At 43.4% G+C, this 14,196-nt stretch overlaps 1 protein-coding gene across 2 annotated transcripts in view; it reads right to left on the bottom strand.

Annotated features, from left to right (window-relative positions):
• Positions 1-19: 19 nt before the first annotated feature.
• LOC116398807 (utrophin-like) overlaps positions 20-14,196 on the bottom strand; it is a 97,906-nt gene continuing 83,729 nt past the window's right edge. For both annotated transcript variants that reach the window (XM_031875456.1, XM_031875455.1), the window contains one exon: positions 20-1,383. In XM_031875456.1, the coding sequence (XP_031731316.1) occupies positions 1,051-1,383 (333 nt within the window). In that variant the 3' untranslated portion in view covers positions 20-1,050. The remainder of the gene's footprint in view (positions 1,384-14,196) is intronic.

A 14,196-nucleotide genomic window follows, 5' to 3' on the forward strand; every position in this document is an offset into this window, starting at 1 on the left:
CTTTTTTGATTTTAGCAAATGGCTGCAATGAAACAAAGAGTGAAAAAATTGAAGGGGTCTGAATACTTTCCGTACCCACTGTATAAAGAATAGAGCACAGCTCACCCGGTATCAGACTTGTTGAGATGCTGGAGCTATAGACTCTCATGTGCTTAATTAAGAAAAAGCATCCTCGCACTGAAATCGGTGCAAAATCTTTTTATATAGCAAGCTTTTGGTCAGAGACCCTCTTCAAAGCAAGAACCAGGAAACTGATGATTTTAAAAAGTGCATAGCTTACAAAAACATAAAAGAAGAAATCAACGAAAACAACTTTATTACGACAGAAGCCCTGTAAAAACCTGATCCCTGACCACTCGAGTGGTAGATTTTATTCATAAAGGGGAACACAAGTTAGACGATAATTGTGTGGGTGGTAGCATGCATGCAATGTGTGTTGATAAGCACTTTAGTTTTCCTCTAGGCATAATGTTTCTGAACACAGTGTACAGAGACCTCCTATTGCCGCTCGCTGAGTTAGCCATAATTACACATGTACTGCAATTAAGGCATAATGGGCTACAATCAACAAACCTGGTGCCCCATCTCCCACACAGACAGATCTCTCACTGTCTATTTTTCTCTCGCTTGTCTTCCTGTGGAACATGTCCAGCCCATTACGTCTGCACTGCTTGAACTTGACCCAAGGACTTTCCAGGGAAGAATCCTTTCCTGCACCTTTTGTTATTTCCCCTCCCTTCCCTCTTCAGCCTCTTCAACCTCTCCAACCATTCCCCTTGCCCCTGAAGCTTTGTTGTGCTCTTCTGCTGCTTCTCTCCAGCCTCCCCTCTTCCTTGTTGTCTTCATCTCCATCTGGCCCTGTCAACTTCACTTCCACCTTCACTTTCTTCACCCTCTGCATCGCCAATCTTATTTATTTATGCCAAGGTTGCAGCTGACGCGGCATTGTCTCCGTCCTCAGAAGTTTATGTGCCACTGTGGCAGCCATGATGTCCTTTTGGAGCTGTATCTCATCCCTGTGCTTCATGGCGGACATGTGGAACACAGGAGCTACCGTATCCATACAGCTGACCGGAAACGCAACAACCTATTTAAATATTCCACAACATGCAGTATGTCACATGTGGTTTTCCATGAATCCAAGACATGCTGCTTGACCACAAACACTGGAGCAAACACACTTGTAAGCACTGGATGAAGTTTCACTGACCGGATGTTGGCAGATTTGGTCTTCAGGTCACTCCAGCGTTGGTTCATGTCATCCAGTCGATGTTGGAGGAACACAGCTTCCTCCGAGCTGCCCAGAGCCTTGACCATCTTCGACTTGTTTCCGTCCACACTCTTGTAGATGTCATTGTGGGCATCGATCTCAGCCTGGATGTCCTGCAAATACACAGACGAAAAAAGAATTGTCACAAGTGACCCATTTCTTCAGGTAAACTGAAGTCTCAGTCAGTCAAGCAGGTTTATTACAAAATCATCCACAGTGTGGACATCAGAGTCTTCTAGGCTGTAACAGCTGAGTGTTTAAGAACCGAAAATAACGTTGGATTTTGTCGTAAAGGACTGATCTTGAGGGAGTTCACAGCTTACCGCACACATTTCCAGGGGGCAGAGAAGTTTATATTTTTATGAAATGTCCTCAAGGTACTTTTTGACTCTGACTAAGAAGATTTTAGCTTCTACCCTTTCACTGACTTCCAAGGCCTACCCGAACCAGAAGCAAGTCCCTAGGCAATGTCCGCCTCTATACTAATGCTGCATAAGGTTAAACCAGAGCATCACCAAATCAAGCTTTGATCATTTGATGCTGGGATACAGTATGCCATACTAGTGTATTGCAGTGCTATTCCAAAACACTGCGATTGTGTGTGTCTGCGGCTACGAGATGCCACTAAATTACAATGTGACAAAGTACAATTTTTCCATGTATATGAGTGTCCTTAACAAGGCTGCACTATTACACAACCACATCTCAAAGGGTATGCGTTAGTGTTTGTGTGTGAGGGTGGAACCACAAGGGGGGGATGACGCAAGAAGAGGATCCTGTCAAATGTTTTATTTTTAGATGTGTAAAACTGCTCCATTTTCTCCCCTCTCTCTCTCTCTCTCTCTCCCTCTCTCGCTCTCTGGTGTGACTCCCTTCAGTTCAACCCATTTGAACTACAGATAAAGAAATGACTCCAATACCACACGGACGAGTGTAACACTGCCTGCAGCACAGAGATAGATTTGCAAATGGGAAGAAATGAGTGCAGATAAGACAAGCGTAATGAGACATATATAGTAGGCATACATAGTATGGTGATGCAAAATATTGAGGTCATTGTGTGTGAAATGACCCATCTTCAGTGCCTGCAGTTGTTGTTCGTGTATCCATCACATTGTTGCATTACAGATTGGAAATTACTGAAATCAATCAAGCATTTCTTTCTACAATTCCTGTCAAACTGCCTTATCTGGGAAAATGAAAGGAATGTTGCTGCACTGTTTCCTTGTAGTCTCTGCAATATTAAAATACATTCACAATTACCAACAGAGGTGATTAAGAGGCAATTAGAGTGTACTCCGCTTTCACAAATCAGTAAATTAAGTGAAGTTTGCAAATTGAATTCTGTAAAACCAATGTGCCCGGAACAAGTGACTGTTCATCACCAGCCAAATCACACAAATAGCAATATACTTATGTACTCGCATACTTACTCATGTAGATTACATATATTAGAGAGAACATACAGTAATGGAAACCCCCATTATCATACAAATATAGACACAAACATACCTACCAGCAAGGGATTCAAGGCTATTAAATGAAGGCGGAGACACCATGAATGATGGTGTCTGACACACGCGCAAAGTGACTGGAGCTGCGATGCTGGAGAGTCGTGTTCACGCCAGCTAGGGAGCCTGTCGGCAAGTGCAGACTAGGGATGCACTGATCAGAATTTTTCAGCTCCAATACCGAAAGCGATATCTGGTCTTTGGGTAGCGATACAGAGTATATCAATCCGATACCTGTGTTTAATGAATAAGCTGTGAGCCTCACTGTGTGGAAGTGACCATTCTTTTATGTGAAAGGCAACATCCGGCTCCAGTTTAACATAGCTTTTCAAGTTTGTAAAACAACACGTAACAAACGAATATAAAAAGATATAAATGCACTGAATTGTTATTCATTAATATAATGGTATCCGATACAGATGGGCATATTGTCACCTATACCGGATCCAGCAATTTGAGTCAGCATCGGACCGATGTCCGGTATCAGTATCGTTATTGTTGCATCTCGTGTGCAGACCAAATTTGACTTTGCATGTGTTGTATTACACTGATATCACGCTGGGACTTCTCCTCTACTTTAGCCTCCTTGAAGGGATTGAGGGTGTTGCACATCACATGGGGGACACAGAGTGGATGCAGGTTAGCTGCACATGACAACATGTGGTACAGTAAGCGGACCGTGTGACCACACAGCTCCGCTTCTCCGTAAACTGTGTTCTTGAACAAATGAACGGACAAAATACAATCCAGTTACAGTAGAACCAGACTTCTCTCAAAACAACTATCAATTACTACAGTCATCCGTGGCACCGCGCTGCAATTTACTGACTGCCAATAGCCATTTCACAAAGGCTGAAGCAAATCCCTCCACTGTGATTTGCAAGGATAATCACCCGCTGGCTTTTTGACACAAATCAAATGCCTCTTAAAAGGTCATAGAAGAGAGGAAGAGTGAGAGAGACAGACAAGCAGAAGGAGAAAGAGACAGTAAGAATGACAGAAAGAGAGAGAAAGACAGACATATAGGAAAAGAAAGGCGGAAGGACAGACAAAAGAGTGAAAGATAGAGTCATTCTGTCACTCAGCCAGCTGGCCGTGTTTCAAGTCATTACCAAAGTGCTTCCCTTTCCGTTGTCTTTAGCACTTCTACTTCCACTGGACGTAATCCTGACTGCACACACACCAGCACACGCTCTCACACCGTCACAGAAGGCACACAGACTGTGTGGGCATACAGAGGCACATATGTATTCATTTACAAAGCTCCCTTTAAATTTCATTTCACCCACTGAAAGACTACTTTGAGCCAGTGTGGTTTATGTATGTCAGTGTGTGTCCTGGGGGGCTTAAGTGTGGTAATGGATCACTTTCTGTCTCTTGCTCTTTAACACACACACACACACACACACACACACACACACACAAAACAGAAAACATCTGTGTGCCACAGGTCACCGTGTCAGCTACAAAATGTCTCGTGTTTGCCACTATTCTATGATGTATTCATGGGCTTGTTGATAGAAATGAACTCAAACAGCTTTAGGCTAATCGTGAAGATACTGAAGACAATGACGACATGATATATAAACATAAAATATAAAAAGCACTCATACATACACATCACAAACGGACAGCTACTGACTCAACTGAACCACTAACTCAGGGAGGGAAATTGAAAGGTTAATGGGTTCTGAATCTCATGCACACTTTAATGAGTGATAAAGATTTGTTGGCAGTGGGCTGCTGCTTGGAGCACAGCTGACAAGTGACACACACTCTAATTTTAACCGAGGTTAAAACTACTACTTAGAGCTTTATGAAGAATAAAAGCATTAAACACACAGTTAAGCTGTGGCTGAGGTAAAATACACCCAACAAAACAAAATGTCCTTTTGATGATACTTTTGCCCAAAATAAGTATTTCACATTGACAAACAACAAGGACCCTTACTGGGCGAAGCCATGTTTGTCTTTAGCCTTTAGTAACACAATTACTGTAAAGGTTTGCTTTGACAAATTAGACCTAATTCAAAGCTCTGGGTCTCATTCTATACTCTCTCTCTCTGCATGGTCGCGCTCTCTAATACCTAGCAAAGCAGGCCAGAACTGATTATACCGTTTTAATGAGTGCAATAATGACTGTTGAGACCTTATGAAGCTGAATACATTAGGTCCACAACTACAAACACGAGAGACGGAGAATCAATGGTGGCTGTGCTTGTATTCATGGTGTTAAAAAGACTTAGACGCCACTGTGAGACCAAAAATACATCCCAAGATCAGTAAACATATACCTGTTCAAGCTTTTTGAGCAGCTCCTGCAAGCTGAAGTTCAAGCCAATCATATTGGAGCGTGTGCACAGACTCCTCCCGCTCCCTCCAGTGTCTACATGTTCTCTACTGTCAAACAGATGGAAGGTCGGCAAGAGTCAGCGCAGGCAGGTAAGTCCTCCAGTGGTTCTGGTCAAAACAGATACCTTCAACGTCAAGGCTGGGATCAATACTAAATCCAAAGTAGGAACGAGCTTCAATCCAACCACAGAGAAACCCGGCTGTTGTAAAGAATTCAAAAGCAAGAGGGTCAAAGTCGATTCGCAGTCCCAAAACAGGCAATTCACACACCCCCCGGCAGCACTTGGGCATGCGTGGCGGTGTGTGTGCTCGCCCAATCCCGCCACATGTTCGTAGCATCCTCTTTGGAAAGGCAGCAATGCTCAGAGTTGGGATGACAGCTACCCTGCAGTCATGCTTTAGAGCTGGGACTAGGATTAACGGGACGATTGGTGCCACTGTAGGCTGGACAACGTAGAGGCTGGAGGCTGACAGCTGACTTCTTCTGGCCAGGAATGGGGCACTAAAACTGGGAGAGGAATCCAACAAATCTTGGGTGGACGTCTGCAAAAAGGAGATAACGTTTCGTGTCTTGAGGGCCGGGCCGCCTGATGTAGACCTCCGAATGGCCGAGGACAGGTCCAACTCTCTCCTTCAACTTCGCCGTACTTCCCTTCCTGCACTTCCCTTCTGGGCATGAAGGAAGCTGTTTACACGATGTCCGGCAGTCCAACCCAGAGCAGGGCTGCGGCATTTGCTCTCAATTACTCGGATAAAAAGCACTCTATTCCTGCCAGTCACACAAGTCCACACAGTTCAAGAAGAGCAGCACAAAGAGGCACATGGTTCGCCCTCCCTGCGTGAAAGGTAACGGGGCTCAAAGAGACAGAGTCACCTCAGTGTCTGCCTTACTACCCACTCCCCTCGGGTCTCCAGCCCTGGTCTGGTCTCACTCTATCACACCCTCATAATCACTTCCATGACTGGGCCACTTAGTCAAAGAATGCCTTCTTCTTCTCCTGGAGCCACGTGTTCGCAGGGAGCTGCCTCGGGACTTGGCGTCTCGATCCCGGGTCGGTAGTCTTGACTCTTCAGCCTCTTTGAGTCGAAGCTCTGACGATTATCTCCTCTTTGCCTCTTGAGAGGGAGGAGAGGTTGATTCGTTTGTCATCCTGTTCGGTGTCCCCCCTCCCCCCCAGTGGGACGAGGAAACTTCTGAAAAAAGGTTCCGTTTCTTCTTTGGCTTTTTGTTCCTTAGGGGGTCAAACAAACACTCATACTGATGTCCACATCCCTCTCTCCTCTTGCTCTCGCTCTCTCTGGCCACTGGCCCCACTCTTTCACACAGCTGTTTATTATTTTGATCAGTATCCTCCCTTTCCCCTCCTCTGCCTGCCTGCCTGCCTACCCCTCTCTCTCTCTCTCTCTCTCTCTCTCTCTCCCCCCTAAACTAACTCAACACACTACACACCCACTTCCTGAGGCCTGTATGGGCAGAGAGCATGGTGTAGAGAGGAAAGTTTAGAGTAGAAACTTCACATGGTATTTAGTCGTTACAAAAGGATTCAAATGTGAGAATGGCACAAAGATGGAAGTGATAAAAGGGACAATTGAGCAGAGTGCAAGTGCAAGATGGCAGGAGAAAAAAAAGAAAAGTGTGTCTGGGAGAGTTAAAAGAAAGAAAGTGAGGGCAGAGGGCCAAGTGAGCAGAGCTCCACTAGTGGAACGTTCTACCTGTCTGGCTCAGGGGTGACGAAAATATGTCTGTTTTGTTAAAAGAATAAAGGACAGGGCAGACATAATCTTCTGTACAGAGCACATTATTCATGCATTTTAATCAATGTTCAACACCTTTCTTTGACAGCTCCTATTTAAAATTGTAACTCCGGGAACTACTGAACTACTGAAGCTTGTTACAGATCACATCCCATAATGTGAATACCATCAGCCTGCAGAGGACTGCATTAAGAGAGTGCTGTGGTTCCTACGACAGAACAAAGGCCGAATGCGTGAAATGAGTCTATTAATAACATGTTTGGAGAGGCTTGGGTATTGGGGCTGTGGTCTATAGGGCTATGTAAAAGAGATGCAAGTATCCCATTAAAATGTATTCCATATATTAAACCTGTATGTGGAAGTCTTTGTGTTGCCAGTTTGTGTGAGAGTGTGTGTTGGCATTTTGAGCAGCAGGGTAGACATGTGGTGTGCATCAAAGACACGCAGACAGATGGCTGTCGACCGAGGAAAAAAAAAAGAAAAGATACAATACAACGTTGCATATTCATAACAGAAAGACTTTGAAGTGCGCTTAGCTAATTAAAATATTTACATACTCGAGGCTCTTAAAAAGCATTTTTGATCTGCGCCCGACAAATATATACTATTTGATGGCTTTCCAGCGAAGGATGTGAAATGAACTGGTGGGAATTGGCACATTTGACAAGCATAACTAATTCAACAATGAGTGGAAGCTGAGATTAAGCAGGAAAAAAAAAGAGATGAAACAACCTTTTTGTGCAACATGTATGGTTGGCAATTTTGGCTTACCAAGGGTTTTGAATATAGTGCAAGCAACTTCTCTCATTCACTCAAACAAGACACTTATTAAGATTGCAAACACGCACATATGTGGAGCTTAAGGCAGGAGACGTCGGGGGTTAACGTTGGGCTACATTACTACACTAAGCGGATTAGGACCATTACAGGGGTAAGAATGGAACGGTTCCAATCCCTCAGGAAAGAAATGGACTGATTGAGAAGAGAGAGGCAGTGACGACGAGTAACGCTTGTATGTAACAGGAAAAATAAATAGTAAAAGTCATCAGAAATCATGATATAAGAAAGAGTGTGAGGAGGAGTCAAAAGAGACAGAAAGGAAAAGTCAAAGATGGTATATCTGCCTATAATTACTAAGAAGCTGAGAAAAGGAAGGAGAGGAAAGAAAAGGTTGGGAATTTTTAATTGGAAACTACAAATTATGCGACATAAAATCAGGATAACAGAGTGGAAGAACAAACATCGGAGCGTAACGTTTTGTACAGGTCAACTGGGTCAAAAGCCCGTTCTTTCTGTGCTCTCCGTCACGGCTGTGGTCGCTCTACTCTTCTGTCTGCAGAGGTTACTCAGACATTGTGGCCTTCAAATCTGACAAAGAAGTGCTCTTTACGCAAACCTTTAAAGCTGCACAAATCAATATTCCTATTTCTTCTGCTGAAAGTAAAATATTGCTGCTTTAAGAATAGACATCTTGGACCAATAATTCAGGTTGTGCTCGATGCCTTTATGTAATAAACAATTATGAAAAGGGAGGCCACTTTTATTCATCCACTAACAGAAGTCAATTTAGAAGAGACACTGTTCAAAGGGAACGATCTGAACAAAAGAAAAAAGCAAGAGACGAGAATGTGTATTTGCCCAATCCTCAAATGCAGCTCACCTTGTCTCACTAACAACCACTTTGGCTTTAAAAAAATAATAATAACTTAAGAGAAGACTGCCAAAATGGGAAAATGTGAACGAGTCAAAGAGCAACAGCAGAAGAGTTTTGCTGTCTCCGATGATGTCAAGAGGGAGCAGAGGCCGTACCGTCTAAATAAAGTTGGGCAACCATATCAGCAAGATCACAAACAGAGCAAATGAACACCACAGTGAACAAACACAAACACAGATACACACAAGTACACCCAGAGCCAGATTTCACAGGAGGACCCGTCTGCCGCGGTAACGCTCTGAGGCTATTCCCCAGTCGGATCACTGAAGATTCATCCCGTCTAATCTGGACTTCCTACCTCTACAATTTAGTGTCAGACAAAAATCAATGTAGCTGCAGCATTCCACCATAATTCTCACAAATAGGCCACATCCAGTGAAGTCACTTCCTGTGCCCCAAGGTTATCACTGACACTCCTCTTCCTGTTAGGAGGGCAGCACCCATCTGGGGAGATTAGGGCCCTGACTTTGTTTGTATACACAGCATGTGTGTGTGCGCGTGTGTGTGTGTCACTGGCAGACAGAGTAGCTGGAGTGGTTCTTCTTTGCCGCTCATTCGGCGGTACAACAAGCAGGTCAAACTGTGGAACAAATCACAGTGGGTGTGCAAAGATGAAAGCGCTCTTCGTGTATGTTATGGGGCACGAGTGCTCTTCATTCAAAAGTAAACATACACTTTATTATTTAGTCACTTTTGCTGTGGTAGTAGGTCTTTAATCACTCCATAATGTACGCCTTTATCTTGTTTTTTTCGACGGGATTACAGAGCGAATAGTAGCTTCAGTCGTCACAACCTGAAGACTCTTTGCTTTTGTCGCCACAAGGTTAGTGCAGCTCTCAGTTTGAATGGTGGGTAGGAGGAAGAATGGAGGGAAATAGTGTGGTAGATGGAACAGCATTGACAAAATGGTGCCGTTCAACAGCATGTGTGCGTCAACCGCATGATGTTTTCACATCCTGTGCATCTCCCAGGAGTCATCGGACATACCGATTTTGAAACACATAAGTTGTGTGTGTATGTATATTTATACTCTTCATATCTCAGTGCTGGGCTCACACTGCCAGATGGCTTTTATCTGACGAAGGCTGTCCACGTGACTCTAGTGAAGGATTTGCCGTCTAAATCTCAACTGTTGTACGTCAACACAACTCCAGATCCAAAATCAAGAGAACTCCTTAAAAAAAAAAAAAAAAAAAAAAAAAAAAAAAAACAAGAGCGAGTACAGTGCAATGGAAACGAGCACAATGCCAACAGCAAAGGTCAAAGGTCACATACATCACTAATAACTTATTCCAGGGATCCAATATTGGACCGCGAGTCATCCTTGTAATCATAAGCAAGAAAAAGGTGCATCCTGAAATTCATATGTAACTCCTAAACAGGGAAATAGAAATTGATTGGGAGCGCTGTGCACTGTTGCCTGATAATCAGCTATTGATTCTGTTGGGCCTTCTGTGTTGTTTTGTGTCTACAAGACACTTTGTAGATGCCCTAAAGATTGAGGTGAAATGCAGAGGCTCTTAGACACTAATCCTTGTGCAGGAGAAGAACACAGTGGCTTGTTACTGCTTACTGTTTAATGAATGATGTTAATGTGAACTAGCAGCAGGAGAAAATGTTTATTTTGTATTAGCAATAACTTCAAGGCACAATGTGTAGGATTTTCCTACAATACAATTAAACTCAAAAGAAAATAATCTCTCTCGATCATCACTTATGAGTGTGTGTGGCGGTGTCTGCAGAGACCCCGTCCTCTTCCGGTGTTTTCTTATTTTGATGTGTGCGAGACGTTTCAGGGTGTCAACCTCTATAAAAAAAACGTATCAACCAGGTGCATGATCTTCAGCACGCATCCGAGAGGAAGCTAGGAAAATGCCAGACACAGCATTGAAAAAAACGCCAAATAATGAGGCAAAACACAGAGCAAAACATGAGAAGGAACGTGGGGAAAGTAAACATTGAAGGCAGACATAATTGAGGTAAAACTACAACCAGCAATGCTGGATTGCACACATAAGGCATTTCCTATGAAAACCTTGTGCAGTTTAAGTCCCCGCCGACAAAAACAACAACTTATCATATAGAGAGGTGATGTAAATACATTGAATGCCTTTTGCTGGAATAATGCCGATTGTAAACAGTATCAAAACGAGGTTAGATTTCATAAAAATCTTAAGTGTTGAAACTTCTAACAGTTCAAAACTGAAACTGAGGTCTCCGAAAACGACAGGGAATAATGAATTCCTGGATAACACACACTTTCAAGCAAAAAGATTTCCACTCACTACATTTTGAAGAAAATAAACTTGTTGAATTGACTGGATTTTAAAACCACATGCCTGCTGTGGGGCCCTGTGAGTCCTTATCAGCCTGCTCTTCACTAGTGTTGAAAGATTTCTTTCCTTTTATCACTGCTTTACTCCAGCAGGGCATCTCTTCCCCTTTCTCCCCAGTCCTCAAGACTATTTGAAGTGGTGTGCCTATTGGGAACAGTAGATCTTGACCGCGGTAGGGGGTCTGTCAGCGCGTAGGGAGCAATACAAAAAAAAAAAAAGTCTCTGTGACGTGATTGCTTCTGAAGCTGCCGTCGCCTCCACACAACAGGCAGAGATAGGAGCGGGCCACCTGTTGTGTTTGATGGGGAGGAACGGGGCCTCGAAAGGTTATGTGACTGCACCAATTAGACTGTTGAGCTAACAAAGGGCTGTTACCTGCTGTAGAAGAACCCCTGTGTGAACAAAAACACAGAGGCGTTATGGAGCTAATGTCTAAATAATAGACCATCACGCATCATAACTAAGACCTCTTTGTTGGAGGGGGAAGATGATGAGTGATGATAAAGAAGCTAAAACACTCACAATATGTTGTGCAACACACATACAGTAGAATGTAACCCAAACACACAGAGAGGCCTAAAGAAAACTAGGAAAATTACTAGTATTGTCATTATACTATAAAAAAACAACCAGTAATGGTATTTGGCCTGAAGCAAGACGAGAGAAACTAATGAAGATCATGATGAACCTCCATTAAAGATGAATGAAAAGGTAATTTAGACCGCAATAATATCAGGAAAAGAACAGATGGCACAATGCCCTCAAGAAAGCAACGTTAAAAACAACAAATGAAGCAGAAAGTGAAGCGTTTATAGCTACGAAGGAATGACGGGATTACCTCAGGTTATTAGGTTATTTTCCAATCATTTGAATGGTGTGTTTCGGGACCAGAGATAACAGGTAGCATGGGAAAGGGTTGTATTCAAATCCTCCTCTGCCCTCCACCTCCAACAAAAAAAAACATTCCACAGTAGTTTCTGATAACAGCCCAAAATCCACCTGGTAATCAGATACTTTGCTGTGAACTCACTTATGCATCAACATCACCGCTACCACCCACACATCCTCTTCAATATACGCCCTGTATCAACTCAACGTGGGTTTAAAAAGGGGGGGAAATACATCAATGAAATATTAATTCTGCCCTGCATTTCCCCCTCAACTTACACCATATCTTTGCCTTCAAGCGACAAACAGAGGAAAAACGAAAACACCATTCAGAGATACAAATAGGAAGTCTCTGGACACAGTGAGTTCGTAAACACTGACCTGCTCCTCACATATTGTTTACAACTGCCTGTTATTGAAGCTAGAGACGTGCTGTTCAGCTCTGGTGTCCATGAGACAATTTATTGGGTTCACATTGTTCTACGGAGGGTAAGAGTTTCCCAGTCATAGTGACCCTGCGGGTAAAAGGTTCAGCTTTGAACGTTAAGAGATAAAATAATCGGACAGTTTCTGTGCACCCCTCAATTAACTTCTCTATTGATCTCAAAGATAGACCAGCTGGGAGTCTGAGATGACGTCTGGATGAGAATTAGAGCTTCATTACAGTTAAAATCATATATATATATATATATATATATATATATATTATACTGTATATACCACAACCCACACGTTCCCCTCCGTTCTGTCTCAGTCTAGCAAAACAATACCATGCCAATGGAATCACGCACTCAAAACAGCAAACAGAGAACAAGCAGCGCCCATTTGATGTCAAATGATTCCCATTTCCATGACCCAAAACTCACACAGCGTAGGGGTGTGTGTGTGTGTGTGTGTGTGTGTGTGTGACTGCCCAAATGCTACAGACCGAGTTCCTGTCCGGTCCCACAGGGACGAGCCGCTGGGTGGGACTCAACAACAGCGCTGCAGTTGAGGGGAAAGATAAGCCAACGCCGACCGCTACGCTGTTACAGTACAACACAGACATTTCTGCTTTATACATAAACATAGGCTATAAAACTGTTTTTATATCGAAGAACTTTTTCTAACTTGCTTTAACAACGAACGATTGGGGAGCCCTGTTGGTCTGAAAGTTTAATGCACTGACCATGAACATCAACATCCCCGGTTTCAGTCCAGCTGGGGGACTTTTGTTTGTTCCACCTCTGGAGTCAAGCCGTATAAAGGCAGTAAAAAAAAAAAACAGTGTAAAAACTACTTTAAAAAAAAGTTTTAAAAGACACAGAGAGGACACTGAGGAGGGATTCAACAAGACGGGGTTTGATTAAAGGTGAAAGAAAGAAAGGAGGACGACTCAGTGAGGAGACTAGATTGTGCAAACAATTCAAACCGGACTCCTCTGGCCTGACAGAGGTGAGGAGGAGATGGCACAAACTGAGAAGAACACATCCCTGTTGGGCACCGAGTGTCCAATAAAGTGTGAAATGAGATGATGTGTAAGACAAGAGTATGTGATATAATATGTGCTGTACATCGTGCTGGCTACCCAGGCTGTTTGGTCTTCTCACTGTACACATTTTTCTTTTAATGTTACCTTTTTGAAAATCTGAAACAGGCTGGATATTTTTTTTCTCAGCAAAATATGCCAAACCTGCCCTTCTGTTCCAATGCGTTGCTTTGTGATTACTTTCTAGGTTTCTCAGTCAGACCCCGGGGAGATTCCAAACAAAAACTATCGGATTTATACCAACGGGCCAAACGAAAACAAAGCTGGCATCGTTCAATGAATACACAATAACAGTTTGAAATACCTGTGCTGAAAAAGAGATGACACTGAAATAGTGGGCGCATAAGTGTATGATGAGTTATACAGCCGATGCGCTCCACCCTACCCCTCATATAAACTTTTCATCGCTTCTCTTAGTCATGATCGTCTTCCTTCTCTGCTCCCATAAACTCCAACTACACTTTCTACCCGTCTCCCTCCTCCTCCATCGCTCACTTTCAGCACCTCCATTTCATCCTACTCATCTTTTTTTTTTACTCTATCCTCCTCCTCAGAGTTATTTTATTGTTCAGGCAAGGGAGTGAGATATCTAACCTCCATAGGTCGCCCCCCCCCCCCCCTCCTATCACCCCAACCACTGGCTGACGGTTGGCTCATGCCTTCCTGGAGTGTTTACTGTAGGAGAGCTGTCTAGGCCGATATCACAGTGTTTTCTGTCGTGCTGAGATAAATTACCTCACCCATCATTCAAGCAGGACTCTGGTTGGAGGTCCTGTCTTCATTTGTCCTCATCCCTTCCCGATGCACTGCTTCCCTCAACGTTGCTCTTCATATATCTCTCT

This window comes from Anarrhichthys ocellatus, unplaced genomic scaffold, assembly GCF_004355925.1.
Source record: "Anarrhichthys ocellatus isolate YVR2014 unplaced genomic scaffold, GSC_Weel_1.0 scaffold91, whole genome shotgun sequence".
Classification (NCBI taxonomy): Eukaryota; Metazoa; Chordata; class Actinopteri; order Perciformes; family Anarhichadidae; genus Anarrhichthys; species Anarrhichthys ocellatus.